Source organism: Cynoglossus semilaevis, chromosome 9 (genome assembly GCF_000523025.1).
Source record: "Cynoglossus semilaevis isolate Cse_v1.0 chromosome 9, Cse_v1.0, whole genome shotgun sequence".
Taxonomy (NCBI): domain Eukaryota; kingdom Metazoa; phylum Chordata; class Actinopteri; order Pleuronectiformes; family Cynoglossidae; genus Cynoglossus; species Cynoglossus semilaevis.
The window spans coordinates 2,373,075-2,393,125 of NC_024315.1; the positions used below are offsets into that span (position 1 = coordinate 2,373,075).

The 20,051-nt window shown below is 42.0% G+C and overlaps 3 protein-coding genes across 4 annotated transcripts in view; 1 reads left to right on the top strand and 2 right to left on the bottom strand.

The window, feature by feature from the left end:
• Positions 1-2,111: 2,111 nt before the first annotated feature.
• Positions 2,112-9,263, bottom strand: usp38 (ubiquitin specific peptidase 38). 2 transcript variants are annotated; one of them, XM_008316423.3, is made up of 11 exons: positions 8,856-9,263; positions 7,443-8,133; positions 7,097-7,232; positions 6,767-6,896; positions 6,514-6,615; positions 6,062-6,220; positions 5,779-5,972; positions 5,604-5,697; positions 5,386-5,492; positions 3,626-4,970; positions 2,112-3,000 (listed from the first exon to the last, which is right to left on the bottom strand). In XM_008316423.3, the coding sequence occupies exons 2-11, from the start codon at positions 8,122-8,124 to the stop codon at positions 2,836-2,838; spliced, it is 3,114 nt and encodes a 1,037-aa protein (XP_008314645.1). In that variant the 5' UTR covers positions 8,125-8,133; positions 8,856-9,263; the 3' UTR covers positions 2,112-2,835. The 2 variants fall into 2 exon arrangements, with proteins under 2 accessions (XP_008314645.1, XP_008314644.1); XM_008316422.3 differs by having other exon boundaries at positions 8,741-9,261.
• A 146-nt stretch (positions 9,264-9,409) lies between these two features.
• Positions 9,410-16,431, top strand: smarca5 (SNF2 related chromatin remodeling ATPase 5). Its single transcript, XM_008316424.3, has 24 exons — positions 9,410-9,800; positions 10,848-10,970; positions 11,064-11,230; positions 11,383-11,483; positions 11,611-11,711; positions 11,831-12,010; positions 12,135-12,290; positions 12,420-12,551; positions 12,648-12,716; positions 12,827-12,936; positions 13,064-13,290; positions 13,382-13,503; positions 13,647-13,799; positions 13,890-14,022; positions 14,179-14,327; positions 14,443-14,565; positions 14,666-14,773; positions 14,874-14,987; positions 15,075-15,197; positions 15,287-15,419; positions 15,504-15,622; positions 15,768-15,980; positions 16,062-16,172; positions 16,264-16,431. The coding sequence occupies exons 1-24, from the start codon at positions 9,729-9,731 to the stop codon at positions 16,327-16,329; spliced, it is 3,105 nt and encodes a 1,034-aa protein (XP_008314646.1). The 5' UTR covers positions 9,410-9,728; the 3' UTR covers positions 16,330-16,431.
• Positions 16,432-16,935: 504 nt separating this feature from the next.
• Positions 16,936-20,051, bottom strand: part of frem3 (Fras1 related extracellular matrix 3) — a 25,995-nt gene continuing 22,879 nt past the window's right edge. The window contains 5 exon segments of the mRNA XM_008316421.3: positions 16,936-17,323; positions 17,370-18,223; positions 18,333-18,479; positions 18,569-18,756; positions 18,852-18,978. Coding sequence (XP_008314643.2) covers positions 17,651-18,223; positions 18,333-18,479; positions 18,569-18,756; positions 18,852-18,978 — 1,035 coding nt within the window. The 3' untranslated portion in view covers positions 16,936-17,323; positions 17,370-17,650.

The window sequence follows — 20,051 nt, forward strand, 5'->3', positions numbered from 1 at the left end:
TTCTAGAAGATGGCAGCGTCAAGCTTCAAGATCGAACAATAAAAAGACCGGAAATTGACGTGTTTATCTTTCAAAATAAAATACCCGGTTTAACATTAACCCACGACAACAACTGAATTTTGAATCAAATTTGATATACTGTTTTAGTCTTAGCCTGGAAATGTCAATGTTTAATTCGTTTCCTTTGGGCAATTTATTATTCAACGTGACATTTTATTCACACCGAACGTCCCCTAGGTGTCCTCATAAACTAACCAGAAGTATACCTTCTGCTGTTTGACGACCACTTTACACGGCGGACCGAGGAGGCGGTTTAGAAGGAAAACTATGAAGCCGTAAAAACCATGGGACGTGTAGTTCAAAAGCCTCGCGTCTGGTCCCAGAAGACAGCCGAGAGTATAAGGGCGGAATCATAGACGAGCTGTGACGTAATACAGCCAGATGTAACTGTAAGTGAACAAAAAATAATCCTGGTATGTTGAAGAACAGAAATAGAAAGAACCAAACACAATCCCAAAGAAAACCAGGATGAAAACCCAAATATTATTTAATGACATGTTAATTATTATAGCATTTTTCATTATTATTGCGAATATTGTTATTACAACCTTTGCTTTCATTATCTGAAGATTATATCTTTATACTGACCATTAACTTGAATGCAGTGCCACTCATGTAACCAATATTCAGTTTAGTTTTTTTAGCAAATCTAAACCAAAGGACAAGACATTTCAAGTCACCACTGTACACAATAAGAACATGAAAACGTTGCTGGGACAAAAAATAAATAAATAAATAAAACAAACAAAAAAAAACTAAACTAAACTATGCAGGAACAGAACCCATGGAGTAGTGTCTATATTTTTTTTTTATCTGCACTTTAATTGCATAACATCCTACTGGTTTGATAATAGTTCCACTAGTGTCACATTGAACATTTTACATCTGGTCTTATACACTGGCAAAGCCATGTGGCTCCTGGACTCAGATTGGTATCCGAAGAATCTTATTGGAATGCTATTGTAATGGTAAACACTTCCCCCCAAAGGATGTTCCCTGTTGGTCTATGATTAATGACTTTTCCATTGTACAGGCACATTGCCTCTTTTAACAACCTCAGTATTGATGAAAAAAGAAGGAGCAATTACAGGCGGCAGAGAGAATGACACCAGTTTCTCATAATGACCCCTCTCTCCCCCCGGCACAGACACAAAAACACACAAACACAAATAACAATGTTAAACTTTCACTTTCTTATCAAACATTCCTCTCCTGGGCTCACATGAATTTTTTAGAATTATGAAACATTGTTTCTGTTCCAGGCCGTCTGGTGGTTGACAAAAAATTAATCTTTAATGTAACCTTTTACATGACTAGTTAAGAAATATTGATTTTTCCATATGACCACTTTAGGCTTTGGTGTCAGTTCATTGCCTTTCAAATAATTTATCTGAAAAAAAAAACAGATGTGGTTTTTCCCCAAGTCTGTAGGAACTGAGAATAAATCTAGTTTTATTCTGCTTTCAGTCCATTTTGATGCTGTAGGTTTCAAATTGTGTAAAATGTATTTTGCAATTTAAACAACAAATGGGAGGACTTTTAGCATTTTCTGCTTTAATACAGTTAGCATTTATATTTCCTAGAAGCTCTGGTCCTGGATAAACAGGATAAAAGTGTAGTTGAAGAACAAATGTATCAGCACATTGGAAAGAAATAGAAAAGTGGCAAATGTAATGACACAAGCATAAGAGGAATTTTGCCACAAATGAAAAAGTAACTGAAAATGTCATTGCATTTCACCGTCTCATGATTTTTCTATATTTCCTTTTTTTCTTTCATTTGGTACCATGTCAAAGCTTTAACAATTTTAAATCAAGCCTTTAATGTAAAATAAAAATGTTTGTTCTGTAGTAAAACGGTATTCACTAAAGCTGAATTCTGATTTTGAAAAGAAAAAGGTATTAAATAAAATCTCAGTGTATTATTGAAACATAAATTAAAATGACAAGCCAAGGCAAACTTACCTGTTGATCCTGCAGTTAAAAGGTTCTGCCTCTGCTGGTCCAGAAACATTCTAAAACCACACCTTCACCTCAAACAATCTCCAATCGTTTTCACTTTCCACGTCTATTTTATTTGACTTTTGAAAAATTATATTTACATTTATTGCATGGGATATGAAACCTATAAAGTATGAGTCACACCGTAAAGCGCAAATATCACAATTCCACAGCTCAGGTAGGAAAGCTGCATATGCAAATCAGAAAAGTAAACAGTTTTTTCTTTTTTTTTCCCCAATCGTTTTGCAGCCAGAGATAAAGAAAAACAATCGTACAAAAGTGGTTGATGTCAGTGTGTTGCACTGTACATCCATGTTTGTGCCTGAGAGATCACTTGTAGACAAACAAGAAAAGCCAGATAACGTGTGTGTATCGAAACCAACTTCAAATCAGTGTGAAATATTCATATTATTAGAGTTATAGTTGAGGCTGTTATTGTAAAAATATTCATATGAAATGTGATTTGTTTTTGTTTGTTGTTGGGTAATTTTTTATCATTTGGATGAATGAGTTAAAAATAACTAAAATAAGACAAAGAAAAAACAACAACAAATAAATTAAAATGTTGTTCAAAGATGGTTCTGCAGTAGTATAAAAACAATTTTTACATCAGATCTCCGACCCGACGCAGCAAAGTTGATCTGTGTTCGTAGAACACTTCAGTGCTCTTCGCGAGGTCACGTGTAAATAAATGTCACATGACAAATTGGACTGGTCTGCAGCAGTCCAGGACTCCATCCTTTACAGTTTGTGCGAGTTTCCTGCCGCGTTTATTTTAGAACACCAGTCTGCTAATGGTACTGAAGCCCCCTCCGCCGCCCCCTCCGCCAGATGGGCCACAACTCCCTGGTGGGTTATTGTCATCTGAACCATTGGGCCTGAAGGAACAGGACGATGAGGGAGCCTGCAGGGCCTGGGTCCGTGCGTTCAGCTCCTGTTCCTGTTAATAACGTTGACAGGGAAAAAAATATATATACGGTGACACATTAGGTGACATGAGAAACTGGTAAAATGAGCAAACATGTACACACACGCTGAAGACTTCACTTTAACTATGATGTGGTTCTTTGTAACTGACGGGGCGTCAGTGTTGTCTCTCTACAATACATCATTACAGCACCCCCTAGAGGCGATTTACTTTACTTACTCGCAATGAGCAAGTGTCCCGCAAAGTCAAGCAAACGCGGCACAGCTCAGTGACTCATGAAATTACAATTCACATCTTAGAACAGGACAGCTCCGATTTGTCTTCCAGTGCCGTCGGAAATAAATCAGCTTAAACTCTGAGCTGTCTGTTCGGATGCAGTCTGCCTTCTCTCAGCTGTTTTCCACCTGATGGAATCTCCTGAAATCCTTGACTTTAACAATAACTTCACACATTAGAGTGGAAGTGGTGAATAGCTTTAAAAAAAGTGGGTTTTTTTTAGGGGTATTTGCAGTGATGGTTTGAAACTTTACTCCGAGATGAAACAACCCGCTGGTGTTTTTCTATTTGTACGATGTACATGGACTGCAGTGTGGACGACGAGACGGACGAGATGTTGTTTTTGTCCACCTTCACTTACCTGCAAATACAGCTTATTGTCCTTGATAATAGCGTCCAGCAGTTCTTTGTGCAGTGGCGGCTCAGCGCTCATTCCATTCGCCATGAGCCCCCCATTCTCGTCCCGTCCTTGTAGGTCTTGCTTCCTGTACAGAAGCACGTAAGCCGTGTCCTTCGGGAACCGATTGGTGATGTTTTGCACCGATTGGAAAGACGTGAATGTCACCCTGCTGTCGTTGAACAGCAGCCAATCGGCCTCCTGAACTCTATTTATCTGTTTGTCTCCCTGCTCTTTCTCAGAAACGGTGGAGACAGAGGAGCACGCCTCCACCTGTCCGTTCCCTGAATCCTCCTTCCTGACGAACTGCTCGGCTGTGTGTTGTGCCATGTCTACTCCACTGATGTCACGACCATACGAGTAGTAGTGGCCACTCTCTGATGACATCCCAGAATGCATTACCACCGATGTGAGGACGTAGGGTACAGAAAGGATGGACAACTCCTCCTCTCTCCTCGTATGCTCCACACCATCCATGATCTCCTTTTCCTCCTTTTGCTGCTCCTCCTCCACCTCCTCCTTTTGAGATGGTTTGAGTTTTTTAGCCAGATTCTCGCTGCTCTCTGGAGGCTCTGTTTGCAGGAAAGGAGGCACAACAGAAGGAGACTTCACCGACTTTGCATGAACGTGAACAGGGAGTGTCATGAGGGCAGGGATAGTAACATTGTCCAGAATCTTCCTTCTGACGTGACACTTGGCATCGTAGGAGAATCGCAGCAGGGTGAGGATCAAGTATTCAGGGGCTGACACCAATTTCAAGGTCTTCTCTGCCCGCTGGAGGGAGTTGCACTTCTCACAGTAATAGGCATTGTCTTCATCTAGAGTCTCTGGAGCCAGAAAGTAGTTTACCAAGTCGGGTACAGAGAGAGGAGGCTCATTTGTCATTGGCACAGAGGGGACACTGCTAGCTGGGGATCTGGCTGAGCCTGGTTCAAGAGTTTCACTGCCACCATTCACACATCCTTGAGATGAAACGGCAGGCTCCTTGGAGGGGCCTTCAGGCTGAGGGACATTCTGAGAGGTGGCAGGACAGAAGGCTAAAGACAGGTCTGTAAAAGGCTCCTCTTTCTCTGAGATGCTGTTGCACTGCGTACAGCGAATGCCTGTGATCAGGCGTCCACCAAACATCCTTTCTATTAAAGTCTTTCCATCATCGCATGGTTTGGGCTCAGCCTCATGCAAAGGCAACTTTTCACCTTCCTCAAGGGAAGCCTGGCCTGTCGGTCCATTACTGCACGCGTGTTCGCCTGTTGCATCCTTTGGCTTTGCAGATTCAATGGCCTGAAGTGTTCTCTCCTCCTCGTGTAACCTACGGATTAAGATTGGACACAGTGGACATCAGTGTTTTATTCAGAGACACCGGTGTGATAACATGTGAAAGGTGAAGTAGTGAAACTCAAAAAAAAATTTCTTGACATTTTCCACATCAATAATTCCATCACTTGGATTAGTCTTAAATAAAAACAGGTGTGAAACACAGAATCTACCTGCTGTTATTTGTCACTGTATTTTTTTTGTCATATTTTTGAATTTTTGATTAGCTCAATTATTCATGACTGTTCGTGATTGATTAGTTACAATTAATCGTAATTTATTCTGATTGGTACACAGCTTCAAACAAAAAATGTTCAAAGCAAAGTGACTGACCAAAATTTTTTCTCACATTTTGATTTCAGCTGTAATTAAAACCGACTATTACGACACAGTACAGTCTTTTTAAGTACCTGTCAAGAAGAAACCTGAGGTATTCAGAACAGTCCTGCTGGGAGCCCATATTAAACCAAGGAGGCAGAGACGCATCCAAGAAGTTTCTGGGAGCGTATGCCGCCCTCTGTCGGAGACAAACGCATATACACAATGAATACACAATGAAGCATGTTATATTTTACATAAGGTGTAATTTTTTTTTTCTCATCACCTGTTGCACCAGTATATCACTGACCTGAGTGTGTGCAAGGATAGCAAAAAGTAACTGTAGGTTTTTCATGAGTGTGCTGGAGCCGTTCAGGTGTAAAGATAAAACATGTCTCCTAAAACTGAGAGAAAAAAACATTTGCATTCAGTTATAATAGAAATATTAAAGTATAAAATATGTGTATGTCTGTGTGTGTATTTACTCTGTGGCCATGAAGAGGGTCTGGATGATGCTGTTCATGAAACAGGTGTTCCCCAGGTTGACCAGACCTGTCTTGCCTGTCTCGGACTTCCCAGCTTGCCTCAGTAAACCAGACATAAACGAGTTGGACTGCGATGTCCAAGCACTTTGGTTTAATACCATTTTTATTTTCTCCTCTTCAGGTTTTGGGAGATCCTAACAGGATATATTTTAAAAAATATATTAGACATGTATATATTTAAAACTCAGCAGTCTTGATTATTACTGAGAGACATTTTTTTTACCTTGATGGCCTCCAGAATGTGATCATAGAGATCAGGAAAGCCAGAATACTGGTACATCATGCAGTGTATGAGCTCAGTGAACTGCAGTAGGAAAGCTTTGCTGGTAGGAAGACCATCTGTCCTTAAGGACTGGACCAGATGCACCACATGTGGAACAACCTGAGACAGTGATAAAGGAAGAGTGGATAAAATGTCAGGACAATGTTGTTGCAAAATATAAATATTGTGAATAGCCAGACGGTGCTCTAACAGATGTGAAAAAACAGAAGTTTTAATTTTATCCGATTGATTATTATTAGATGATTATTTTTTCTTGTGTTTCACATTCTCATAAAATTAGGCCAGATCCTGGTCCATCCCAAGACATTTGGGCTTGTGATAAAAGAAACACAAACCTGGAATGTTGTAAGAGCTTCAGAATAATAAATGGGGAATAAAAGGAGAACTCTTACCAAATGGAAGGCCTCTGGAGAGTGCTGAAAACTCAGAAGCATATGTGAAAGAACAGCTAGCGCCCCCTGACGAACTATTGGATACCAAAGACGGCTGAACACCTGCGGAGTAAAAATAAGCTTTTTTATGCTTTGAAAACAGCCTTAAACAGCTTTATAATATATTTCTGACGCTATCACGTGTAATTTGTGTGAGTATGGTAAAAATAAATGTGAGGGCTGAGTAACTGGCACCAAAACTGTGGCTACAAACCAATTCAATCTTGAGCAGAGTGACATCAATGAGGATGGTAAACTTCTGAACTGCAGCAAGTCCTTTCAGCAGAGCGATGATCCAAGTGTTGACATGTTGGGCCAGAGGCCAAGACAACCAGTCAATCATCCTAGACCAAAACAGGAGAAAAGATTGAGGTGATGTACTAAGGACTCTTCTAAAAAAACTATAATGATGTACTAAGGACTCTTCTAAAAAAAACTATAAATGTATGGTTAGAGATTTTTTAAAAAAAAAAGGAAATTCATCTGTTTATCTAGTGACTCAGGATAGCAAATATCACTGAATTGAAATGACTGAAACCATTACCTGCAGAGTGCTTTCGTCATGTTTGCATCCTTGACGTTCTGGTCTGTGGTGAGGCTCTTGATAAGCACTGTGATCATCTGTATGGGGATGTGCTGGACCAGGCTGGCCAGAGCAATAGAAGGTTCAAAGGCAGGATCTGTGGAATATCAACCATGCATTATTTTGCACCAACCATTCAGACCAAACATTCTACATATTTTTCAAATACAAATATATTATGAAACATTGCTCACATGACAAATCCAATTAATCAATTTCAAAGTCACAAGTCAAAAAAGATGAATATTCCCATTTAGTTATTTTTATCACAAATAAATTCCCACAAGAATTATGAAATCTGTCATACCTGTGGAAGATATAATAGCAAAGACCTCCTGCAGCGACGGAAGCAGTGTGGTAGGTTCTGCCTTCCAAATGTTCTGCAGCAGTGTGCTAACCTTTGTGACTTGACCCACATATTCTCTGAGCTCCTGTTCCTGGCTAGAGAAGCAGTGGAAATAACTAATGGTCCGGACCAACTGCTGGCAGAACAAAACACCCGACTTGTTCTTTGGGATGCATTGCACAAAGTCCGACAGCAAAGTGCTCAGGCGGGCACAAACTGCTGGTTCTGGACGTTCACAAACCATCCTCAAAACTTCCACTTGGATTATGCTGAAAATCTCCAGCACTGAAGGGCAGCTGATTAACAGCCGAAGGCAGGTGTGAATGTACTCTATTATGGCTGGATCTTTGTGGTTCAGTTCACCATAGCCCTGCTGGAGAAGACTGAGAACAAAGTCTTTACTGAAAAAATGCTCGAACTCTGGGCGGTGGTAGCGTGCATAGGCGTCCAAAACCTGCAAGCCAATTTGCTTCTCAAAGGCATCTTCACCCAGCAGTATGAGGCGAGTTGTGAGAGTAAATAGGGCCTGGCACTGCTGCTCGGTCACCTCCTTCTCTGCTGCTTCCACTACCTTCTTGACAATGGCCTTCTTTACTGTAACAGAGTGATCGGAACTCACAAGGCCCTCCAAAATCTTGTCCATGATGACAGTCTGTAGACAACAAATCGCAACATACCTTGTTGACATATATAAGTTACTTACAAAATTTCCAGAACTATATTCACAAACCTTTTTAAAATAACTCATATTCTTTCATCACAACTACACAATGTTTTATATCAATAGCGGCATGGAGAAGCTATTACCACACGAACTGTCAAAGTAAACATCACAATCCAATGGGCTGCATGCATCGCAATTTTTTTTAACAAGGACCATTATGTGGCGATATTCAGTATTTATTAATAGCAAATTTAGATGAACTTATTGTCTGAATGAAATACTTTAATCCGGAACCAATCCATATAATGTTTTGTTTACTCTGTACTTGCTAACCCTAGCCATGTCCAAAACGCTATTAATCAATCACAAACAAAAGCACCGTTTAACCACTGGTCAGATTACTTACACGTATGAATCCCTAACGTTTCATTGGGTGTCCGATTTTGGGCAGTTGTTCTTAACGTTTGATAGGAATTAAACAAATTAAAAGTAGCACAACAGGCCCAAAATTTAAACGGGGTGAGACACTGACTTAGCACAAATGCTGCTAACAGATGGATCAGAAAGGTACACAGGCGTTATTGATTTTACTTACCCAAATAAAACATGTCAACACTGTCCTACTTGAAAAGCCTCAGCTGTCGGTGAGTGGTTAGGGAATTTTGACAGACTAAACAGTGTTATTTTGGTTCAATTGTTTGCTCACTCACTGTCAGCTGGACAGCGGTCCACCGGCGTCATCCCTGTAGACGGAAATGAAGGTAGGACCCTTGCAGTGGTAGCTCTCACGTTGCCTGATAACTCGATAAAAATAATTATCTTAACCGGTGAGATTATGGGTAGTATCCTTCTCGTTGTTTTTAAATAGAACGGGTAAATGCTATCCAAATTTAAGTTTAATAGATTATCAGTTCGAAGATGTCTGTGTATATTCTTCGTGTTACTTTCACGTACTCGTAGAAAATCCATACTTCAGAGGTCTCGGATTTCTTAGCCTTTTTGAGCAGACAAGACTCAAAATTTACTCTGTCAATAGTAACTTTTTAAAGGAATAAATTTGAAAAAATTCAAATTGAATTTATTTTCCGAATTTTAATTGCTTCCTTAAATCAATTATGTTCTGTTTGGAATTTATAATGTTTCATGATCATATTATTTTCTTTATTATTTTGGGGGGTTATTAAAAAACAGACTCAAAATTGAGTTAAAAAAAACAAAAAGTTAAAAAAATGTGTTTATTGTCTGATTTTGTTGGAAATCTAAGGTTTCGTTAAATGTGTTGAACCGCAAACCTGAGGTCATAACCAGATGAATCGTGATATTTCCAATATGTTTGAATGCACCACCGTCTGTTCTCGCGACAGAGCGCACTAACCCGGGCGCCTTGTAAACGCGGGTGTCTGAGAAGCTAACCACTGTTCAGACTGACGAACCGGTGTGTCTTTCATCGTACGAGATTAAAGGATTTTTCTATACTCGGAACGACTTCTCTAAGAAAAAAAAATCACCGTACATCAACTGGATAGCACAAGAAACCCATTTAAGGCTCGTATATCTGCGTTGGGCAGGGAATTTAGTTGAAAATGTCCGATATCCTAAACTGCGTGGAACAGCGGGAAGAGATGACTGAACTTGAAGAAACCGGAGGGGCAGAGGTAAGATGGACAAAAACGGGTAATGTGTACAACCAAAGCTGGACGCATTTGATACCAACTAACCCGGTAACGACAATAACGCTGCCACCACAGTCAACCCTGGAGTAAAAGGACACAACTTAACCTGTGGTAAACTTTCACTTTGACAACGTTCATTGAAGCTGTCGGAGCTAGTTAGCCGGTGATGCTATCACTAGCTGCCAACAGCAAATGCTTGGTGACTGAAGCGCAGTGTTGAACAGCAGTTAGGCCGGACCGCTTCCTAATAGCTTAGGTACACTGCCGCTAATACACGTGTGTAAAAATAAAATAGTTTTCTTTGTAGATTGAGAAGTAAAAACCTCTTATAAGCTGCCTAATTTCGCAAGACTGCTAAGGATAACATCACTAGTTAAACGCCAGCACGCCGCTCCACTGTCCCATCTGCGTCTTTGTTTTCAGAGATAGTGAGCCAGCGCTCATCTGCTGGTGACGTAAATTCCGGAGTTTTAGTCGTCAGTAAAGTTCAGTGTTAGTTGTCTTATTCGTTGAGTTTAATACTGTGAAACATTAATTGACCATTGTTATAGACAAAAATCCAAACAAGATCACATGTTTACTTTGTGATAGTTGATGTAGCAGTATGCGGCACTATGGTCGACGACAGTGTAAATACCAGCATCAGAATGTGTTTGTTGTTTATGGCTGTTGCCAAGAAAAGCTTTTTGTATAATTTAGAGCTAATTAGAAAAAATGTCATTTAAATGGCACATTGTTTACATTAACCCTTTCACCATGTAAATTAGGGCACATTGTTTACATTAACCCTTTCACGATTTTATTTAGAAAAAAAATATAAAATATAGTTATTGTAATTATCTGCCAGCTTCACACCTCCACCCCTTTATATGTCTAGTATAAAAATGTATGAGATGATAAACAGATCCATAAATTCAGGGGAGAAATCATAGTCAAACCCATGTCCTTCAACTATTTATACATTCTTGGTGATGTAAATAAATATTAGAAAAAACATATTTAAAAATGTTTTGTAACTCGCCTGTCTAGGAGAAGTCTGATTCTTCAGATGCTGGAAAAGAGTCCTCTTCAGATGCTGGCCCAGACGGTCAAGATGCATCCCCCTCCTCTTCAAAATCAAAAGACTCTGCTCCTGGCTATGAAGAGAAAGTTGTAAGAAAAACTTTGCTAACATTGCCTCCTACACTTCTCTGTCCTATAAGAAACAGGTAATAAGGCATTTTATGTCCATGTTGTTCTGTGCAGCAAACAGATCGGACCAACAGATTTGAGTACCTGTTGAAGCAAACAGAACTGTTTGCTCATTTCATCCAACCAGCTGCACAGAAGACCCCTACCTCTCCACTCAAGATGAAGCCTGGACGTCCTCGTATCAAGAAAGATGAGAAACAGAACCTGTTGTCAGCTGGCGAGTGAGTTCATGTCTTCAGTCAATCGTACCAGGCATTTGTTCAATAACTCAGCTGGCGAGTGAGTTCATGTCTTCAATTGTACCAGGCATTTGTTCAATAATATTTAAGTTTTAAGCTGACCAATCATGGTGCAACACTTTTGTGTCTGACAGCAACCGCCATCGCCGCACAGAGCAAGAGGAGGACGAGGAGCTTCTAAATGAGAGCACCAAGACTACAAATGTCTGCACTAGATTTGACGATTCTCCTTCTTGTAAGTAACGCTGTTACTTCTGTTGTATAATTATCTTCAACTGCCCCAGTGGTGTTTAAGACTGTTAGAGCAGTTATTGTTGCATTCACACAGTGGTAACTTTTTTTTTTCTTTTTTTTCCATTCAGATGTGAAGACAGGAAAGATGAGGGACTATCAGGTCCGTGGTTTGAACTGGCTCATCTCTCTGTACGAAAACGGCATCAATGGTATTCTTGCAGATGAAATGGTAGGGGTCTTACAATCAAATGGCTGTTACTGTTCTTGGGTGTAGAACATGTGTTCATTCTGTACATTGGCATTATTATAATGTGCCATGTTTGTTTTTTTTTACCTTTTTTTCCAAAGGGTTTGGGAAAGACCCTCCAGACCATTGCTCTTCTTGGTTACATGAAGCACTACAGGAACATCCCTGGCCCCCACATGGTGCTGGTGCCTAAGTCCACACTTTACAACTGGATGAATGAATTCAAACGATGGGTGCCTTCCCTCCGAGCCGTCTGCCTGATTGGAGATCGAGATGAAAGGGTAGGTTGTGGTGTTGAAGCAAACGTCAAAAAACATCACAGTTGCTCTAGCTGCCAAGAATACCGAAATACCGAAGTCACAAGTCAAGTAAACTAAAGTCTAAAATTGCCTCTTTTTTTTTTAGACTGCCCTGATCAGAGACGTGCTCCTGCCCGGAGAGTGGGACGTCTGTGTGACATCATACGAGATGCTCATCATTGAAAAGGCAGTGTTTAAGAAATTCAACTGGAGGTACCTGGTTATTGATGAAGCCCACAGGATCAAGAATGAAAAATCCAAGGTCAGATAGAAAAGTTGTCTCAGAAAAAAAAACACTAAATTTATTGGCTGAAGTATTTTTAGTGGAGCTAAAATTTGATTATGAAGTATTTTTAGTGGAGCTAAAATTTGCTCTTTTTTTCCCTCACAGCTGTCAGAAATTGTGCGAGAATTCAAGACCACCAATCGTCTGCTACTGACTGGAACACCTCTCCAAAACAACCTCCATGAACTGTGGGCTCTGCTCAACTTTCTGCTGCCTGATGTCTTTAACTCAGCAGAGGTGAAAACTGGACTCACTGCGTTACTGTTGCTTAAACGTGTGCTTTTACATTTGTTGTTTTTAGTGTAAACCGTGTTGCCTTCTATACCCTAACAGGACTTTGACTCCTGGTTTGACACCAACAACTGCTTGGGCGACACAAAGTTGGTTGAACGTCTTCACACTGTACGTATTTAAATTCCTTTCTTTTAACGCGAACATTTCCATTTTGCTGTTCATTTCGGTTTGGTAAGTGTTTCCTACTCACCTGTTTTTTTTTTCTTTTTCTTGCCCAGGTTTTGCGTCCTTTCTTGCTCCGACGTATTAAAGCTGATGTGGAAAAGACCCTGCTTCCAAAAAAAGAGATCAAGATGTATGTGGGTCTGAGCAAGATGCAGCGGGAGTGGTGAGTCTTGATTAGGCCCCTGCAACAATTACTGCTACCACTGAGTCTTGATTAGGCCCCTGCAACAATACCATGGTGTTAACATGAGTCATAGCACAGCTGTAGTAACCATCTTCCTCTCCATCAGGTACACAAAGATTCTGATGAAGGACATTGACATCCTCAACTCGGCTGGTAAAATGGACAAGATGCGTCTGTTGAACGTCCTCATGCAGCTGAGAAAGTGCTGCAACCATCCTTATCTGTTTGATGGCGCCGAGCCGGGGCCTCCATACACAACTGACCTCCACCTGGTGGTGAACAGTGGGAAGATGGTGGTGCTGGACAAACTGCTGCCCAAGATGAAACAACAAGGTTTGTGTTTTTATTACCGCATTAAATTGAATTGATAAAAAATAAGCGTAGCTCTTAAATATGACCTACTAATTTATGTGACCACCTCTAGGTTCCCGTGTGCTCATCTTCAGTCAGATGACCAGGGTGCTGGACATCTTAGAGGACTACTGCATGTGGAGGAACTATGGCTACTGTCGACTGGATGGTCAGACACCTCATGAAGAACGACAGGTTATACTTCATTTTTTTAAACATATGAAGTAAACAAGATTAAAAAGATTTAAAAAAAACATCAAAAGACTGGATTCATTGTATTGTTCAGTTCAGTGTAAAAATAATAAATTTGTGCTTACTGTTGTTGTTGTTGTCTTCAGATCTCCATCAATGCATACAATGAGCCCAACAGCAGTAAGTTCATCTTCATGTTGAGCACCAGAGCTGGTGGACTGGGTATCAACCTGGCTACAGCTGATGTCGTCATCCTCTACGACTCTGACTGGAACCCACAGGTTGATCTGCAGGCCATGGTTAGTTCTCCAACAAAACTTTGCTCTTGAACTGTTTGGTTAACCTTCCTCTCCATGCAAAGAATAACTGTTGTTGTTCTGTCATCCCAGGATCGAGCTCACAGGATTGGTCAGCAGAAGCAGGTGCGTGTCTTCCGCTTCATCACCGAAAACACGGTGGAGGAACGCATCGTAGAGAGAGCTGAGATGAAACTACGTCTGGACTCCATTGTCATTCAGCAGGGTTAGTCCACTGTGAAGATGTAAAACGCCCTCGTACAGGTGTTTCTTTAACCTTCTGTATGAGTGTAAAAATTTTTTTTTTTATGCTCGTACAGGTGTTTCTTTAACCTTCTGTACGAGTGTAAAATATATATTTCTTTATGCCGTTCTATCACAGGACGTCTGGTTGATCCAAGCGCCAACAAACTAGGGAAGGACGAAATGTTGTCCATCATCAGGCACGGTGCCACGCATGTGTTCGCCTCCAAAGAGAGCGAGATCACAGACGATGACATTGATGCTATCCTGGAAAGGGGGGAGAGAAAGGTGAGTGTAGACAACAGGTGTCAAACTCAAGGCCCGTGGGCCAGATGTGACACACCAAGTCATTTTGTATGGTCTGCGTAAATACATTAAAACGCCCCCTTGTCTGATGTGGTAGACCATGGAGATGAAGGAGAAGCTGTCTACACTGGGCGAGAGCACCCTGAGGAACTTCACCATGGACACAGAGAACAGCAGCGTGTACACGTTTGAGGGGGAAGACTACAGAGAAAAGAAGAAGGTACACAAAACACAACATCATTCTTATTGAGCTTTCACTTCCCTGTCAGACTTCATGGACCTTTGGATTTGAACCATCTTCCACTGTCTCTTTCTTACAGGTTATTACCAACTGGATCGAGCCACCCAAGAGAGAAAGGAAAGCCAACTACGCGGTGGATGCCTACTTCAGAGAAGCTCTGCGTGTCAGTGAACCCAAGGCACCCAAGGTAAGACTGGATGAAATAAATGAAAGCTGGTTTTCATACGGTGACTGCCAGGTTACCTGTGTTCATTCATGACGTTTGTCTATTTCACTCCACTGTAAAGGCTCCTCGTCCTCCAAAGCAGCCGAACGTGCAGGACTTCCAGTTCTTCCCTCCACGGCTCTTTGAGCTCCTAGAAAAAGAGATTCTTTTCTATAGAAAAACCATAGGCTACAAGGTACAACAAAGGGCGTTCTCATCAAAGTAGTTCTGCTGTTGGTTTGTCAGAGAACGGCTGTCAAACCTGTGGCTTTTGTTTCTCCAGGTTCCTCGTAACCCAGACGTGTCAAACTCGGCTCAGGTGCAGAAGGAGGAGCAGGGTAAGATTGATGAGGCCGAGGCTCTGACGGAGGAAGAGCTGGAGGAGAAGGAGAACCTGCTACAACAGGTAAATGACTGTTGATCTGATGTTATTCAATGTTTATTTTTTTGTACATTTTCTGGGGCAAGCTCTGACCAAGAATTCTCGTTACGTAGGGTTTTACTATTTGGAACAAGCGTGACTTCAACCAGTTCATCAAAGCCAATGAGAAGTGGGGCAGAGATGATATCGAGAACATTGCCAGAGAAGTGGAAGGAAAAACACCAGAAGAAGTCATGGAATATTCTGGTACAGACTCGTTCTTGTTGAGTTTTTGGTAACTCTGTCCTGAGTCGGTCTTCAGTGTGGTGATGTTTGTGTTTGGACCTGCAGCTGTGTTCTGGGAGCGCTGTAATGAGCTGCAGGACATTGAGAAGATCATGGCCCAGATAGAGAGAGGAGAGGCCAGGATTCAGAGGAGGATTAGCATCAAGAAAGCACTTGACTCAAAGGTAACTGAGAAAACAGGCTCTTTAATATATATATTTTTTAATTCTGTGGTAACTGAGAAAACAGGCTCTTTAATATAATTTTTTTAATTCTGTGGCCAGTCCTGTTTTTAATATGATTGTTTTTTGTATTTCTCTCCACGCACAGATTGGTCGTTATAAGGCTCCTTTCCATCAGCTTCGCATTTCTTACGGCACCAACAAAGGCAAGAACTACACAGAGGAGGAAGATCGCTTCCTCATCTGTATGCTTCACAAGCTGGGCTTCGACAAGGAGAGCGTTTACGATGAGCTGCGTCAGTGCATCCGTAACTCGCCTCAGTTCCGCTTCGACTGGTTCCTCAAGTCCAGGACTGCGATGGTGAGTTTGAATTCTTTCTGTCAGTCAATTGTTTAAAAATGACCTGGTGTTTCTAAAATTCCTTTTTCACTTTCTATACAGGAGCTTCAGAGGCGATGCAACACACTGATCACACTAATAGAGAGAGAGAACATGGAGCTGGAGGAGAGAGAGAAGGCAGAGAAGAAGAAGAGGGGCCCAAAGACCAGCTCAGTAAGTGTCCGCTGTTGTTTATTTGCAGTGTCTTGTTTGAATTTAATCAAGAATATGCTGCATGTATTTAATTTTGTTTCTTCTTTTTCAGGCTCAGAAACGAAAGCCAGAGGGAACCCCAGAAGGGCGAGGACGCAAGAAAAAACTCAAGTTGTGAAGCGGCTTACAGCCCATGTTGTCAGATCTGGTCTTGTTAGTTCTAGTGTCTGTGTTTGTTGAGCAGGCCGTGGTTTTAAAATAAAAAATACTCTGTAAATCTCCCCGATGGACTGATCTGGTTGTATTAGGTTCTTAGGAGTCCTCTCTTAAAGCCTGCATTGTTGTCACTGAGCTAAACTCTGCACCTGTGCAGGTTTAGTAGTTTGTTCATTTGTTAGTACAATTTTTTAAACTAGTATTTTGTCAAAATGTTTGTATTTATGTTGGTTGTACTACATTCCATTGCTCGAAATGATATGTACCTTTTTTTATAATAAAACATTTCACCTTCCTATGTGACGCGTACTGTCTTACGACAATAAAACAAAATAAAAATCAAATCAGACACAGATTCAAAAAAAAGGACATTTGTATTTGGCAGTTAAAGTGTATAAACATCCAAGTGACAATAATTAATAGGCCATAAAATCAAAATAAGTGGTACATTGAAATACACTGTCACCAGTAGAGGAATATGTAGGTTTTTGATACTGCATTGTTGGATTAATAAAATAAAATTAGAAATATGTCGTACATCGGTTTCCTCAAGTTTCACCAGGGTCTAATACCTATTTTGATAGTCCAGCGTTCATATATATACAGATTCGATTCTATCTGCTTTAACCGCATTAACCTGAAAGATGTGGTTGAAAAGGGAATTACAACATTTACAAGACCTTTTACGTGACATCAGAGATGTGGAGTTACCTCAGCACCGGGCAGTTACAGTATTAAAGCAACAGAAGACACAGCATTAATAGAAGATCATTCGTTAAGGTCAACCTCAACTGACATTCAGTCAAATTGTTCTACACGACATAGTGAACAGTGAAATACAATTATAAAAAAAAAGGAACTCAGTAAACTATGTATTTTCTTTAAATGAGAAACAGAAAGTATGAACTACGTGGGATTTTACATGCACTCTGATAATGTGGGACATTTTACCTGACCTACAATCGAGCAGATAATATTTACATGTGGGACATTTTACCTGACCTACAATTGAGCAGATAATATATAAGTACATCCATGAATCAGATTAGGCTGCAAAGACAATTGCCAATGAAACGTTACAGCCAGGACTACGCCTCGCCAGAGATCACAGAGCTTCAGAATACTGGAGCAATCTCTGCGTGTGGGCCCCGAGCACTAACATCGAGTACTAGGCTGTTCTCGGCCCCTCAGTGCGACAACAGCAGGGCAGTGAAGGCACAGTGGTGAGTAAGAAGGTATAGTCACGAGATGGTGGGCAGTTGTTTCTGTCAGCAGGGCCACATCTAGACCTCAGAGCTGTCTGAACTGCTCCACATGCCCGCTGAGCCCTGGCTGTAGCCGTTGTAGGCGGAGGAGGAGGAGGTGCTGTAGGGAGGAAACTGGTCGCTCTTCTCCTTCTTCTTCTTACGCCGCAGCAGGAGAATGACGATGGTGGCGATTAGGCAGATGAGGAGGATCAGACCTGCCAGGCCTACTAACATGGGCAGGGTGGATGTGTCAGCAGGCTCTCTGCCAGAACTCTCCAGCAGGGGGCGATCTAGGAGAGTGTCATGGTTGGGGGACCAGGGCTGGCGCTGGCTGACCACCATGCGATCTGCCCGGTCCAGAGCGATGTGTTGGATGTTGGTGCCACGGTTGTTATCCACGCCGATGTCCTCGGCGAGGGCAGGGCCGGGCAGGGCAGGGGCTGCACGGCGGCGGCGAGAGGCTCCGTCCGATGTCTGATGTGGCTGCACATAAGAGGACACGCTGTGGTGGAGGTATTCCACGCTGCGCTTGCCAATGTTTCGGTTAGCATTTTCCTTGGAGCGGACGGTGTAGATAGTATGGATGAACCACTCACGACCAGCAGCAACCTGGACGAAGACATGGACATGAGAGAGTTTTCCTTCTGTGTTTAAGTCTAGTTATTTGATGCATACATTTTAACTGCTCTGGTTGAAAGTCAAATACTGAAATCAAGACCTGGAAAAGTGGAGATGAAGACAGGGTGAAACCGTCGGCTCCAGGTTGTTTGACCAAAGGCAGAGCTCCAGGCGTCTCATGTGCCAGTGTGGCTTTAAAAGGAACATCCCCAAATGCCTTAGCTTGAGTTTCTGGCTGGGCCTTATCCTGCAAAATAACAAGCACAGAGAATTTGAGTCAAACTTCTATTTTTTTAATCCACTACCTCTGGCTCAGTAAACTGATTCACAGCTTACCAAGATCTTGAACCTGTACAGCAGAGTTGGAGCATCAGCCAGGCATCCGTACTCCTTGTTTGTGGGGTTATATTTGGGAACATAACCATCTGCTCCCGTGCAGAGGAAGACTTTCTCAATGCTGCAGGAGAATGAGTCGCCGAGGTTCTGGACTGGGTCCACCATCACACGGCCGTAGATGGAGGAGCCTTAATAAAACGGGACATAAATAAAACGCTCTTCATAAAGAGTATGGTCAATCGGGTGTAATGCTTTTTTCCACCAGTAGGTGACAGCTTTGTACCTTCTGTGAAAGCAGCATCTGACCCTTCTCCAAAGCCCATGGAGCCGTCAGACAACCACAGCTCCCTCTTGGACAGGAGGTACATCTGGGTGTTGAGGCTAAACTCAGCTGCAACTGGGTCACTGACCTGGGCCGCACAACAAATAATGATAAAAAAATAATATAAACATTACAGCACATTACATCGAATAAGAATATAAATGGCCTCCTGTAAGAAGACAGCTTTTCTATGGATTGAAAATGGGATTTTCAGTGTTCACGTCCGAGTTCAGTCTGACCTGCTGGAAGCGTATGTCCATGTCAAAGGTCACCGGCTCTCTTGGGTGGCAGACAGGGGGGATGCTGAACTCTCCATTGGGGGAGGCAATGCAAGGGATCAGCTTGACTGTATAGGTGCCAGAGTAGTCTCTCACCTACAGAGATGGGAGCAGAGTTAGGTCAGTGGGAACAACTTTAGGAATTCTCCGTCACATCAGGAAGATTCTCCTGTACAACGACTCACAGCAAAGTCTGAGACGAAACTCCACTGCTGCATGGGCTGGTTATAGGTGGGCTCAGTCCTGACCAGGGCGAGAGTGAACGTCAGCCCGGGGTGGTCAGCACATATTACCATGGACGCCATGCTGGTTCCTGGAAACAAACACATACAAGCGTATAGAGCTTTTGCCTTTTTTCCGCCCTCTCTCTCTACAGCTCTTTACTTTTATTTAAAGCGTGACCTTGTGTTTTGTTCGTACCACTTGCTTCCGAACAGTAAAAACTACAGGGTGATTTTGACATTTGCTGAGATGACCTTTGGCACTTTAACACAGGAAGAAACCCCCAGTGAGGAACTCCAGAAATAGATGAAGTGTGGATGTGGGCAACTGGGTAATCTAATATGGACTGCATGTATAGAATGACCCCAGCAGACAGGTTTAGGGCGTGGGTGTGTGTGAGCAGCACTCTTTTTTACCTGGATGAGACATAACAAACTGTCCCCTGTAACGAGCCTCGGTCTTGAAGTTGACAACCAGACGGCCCTCTTCGTTGATACGCATGCTGGTGGGGTACATGGATCCTACGGTAAAGACAAATACAGTTTCAAACTGATTGTATAAACGTATCCGTCAGCATTGTTAACCAGCAGCCTCTGTGCCAGTACCTTGAAGCTCAGCTTCAGGCGGGCTGCCAATGCCATCCTGCCACCGACTAGCTGTA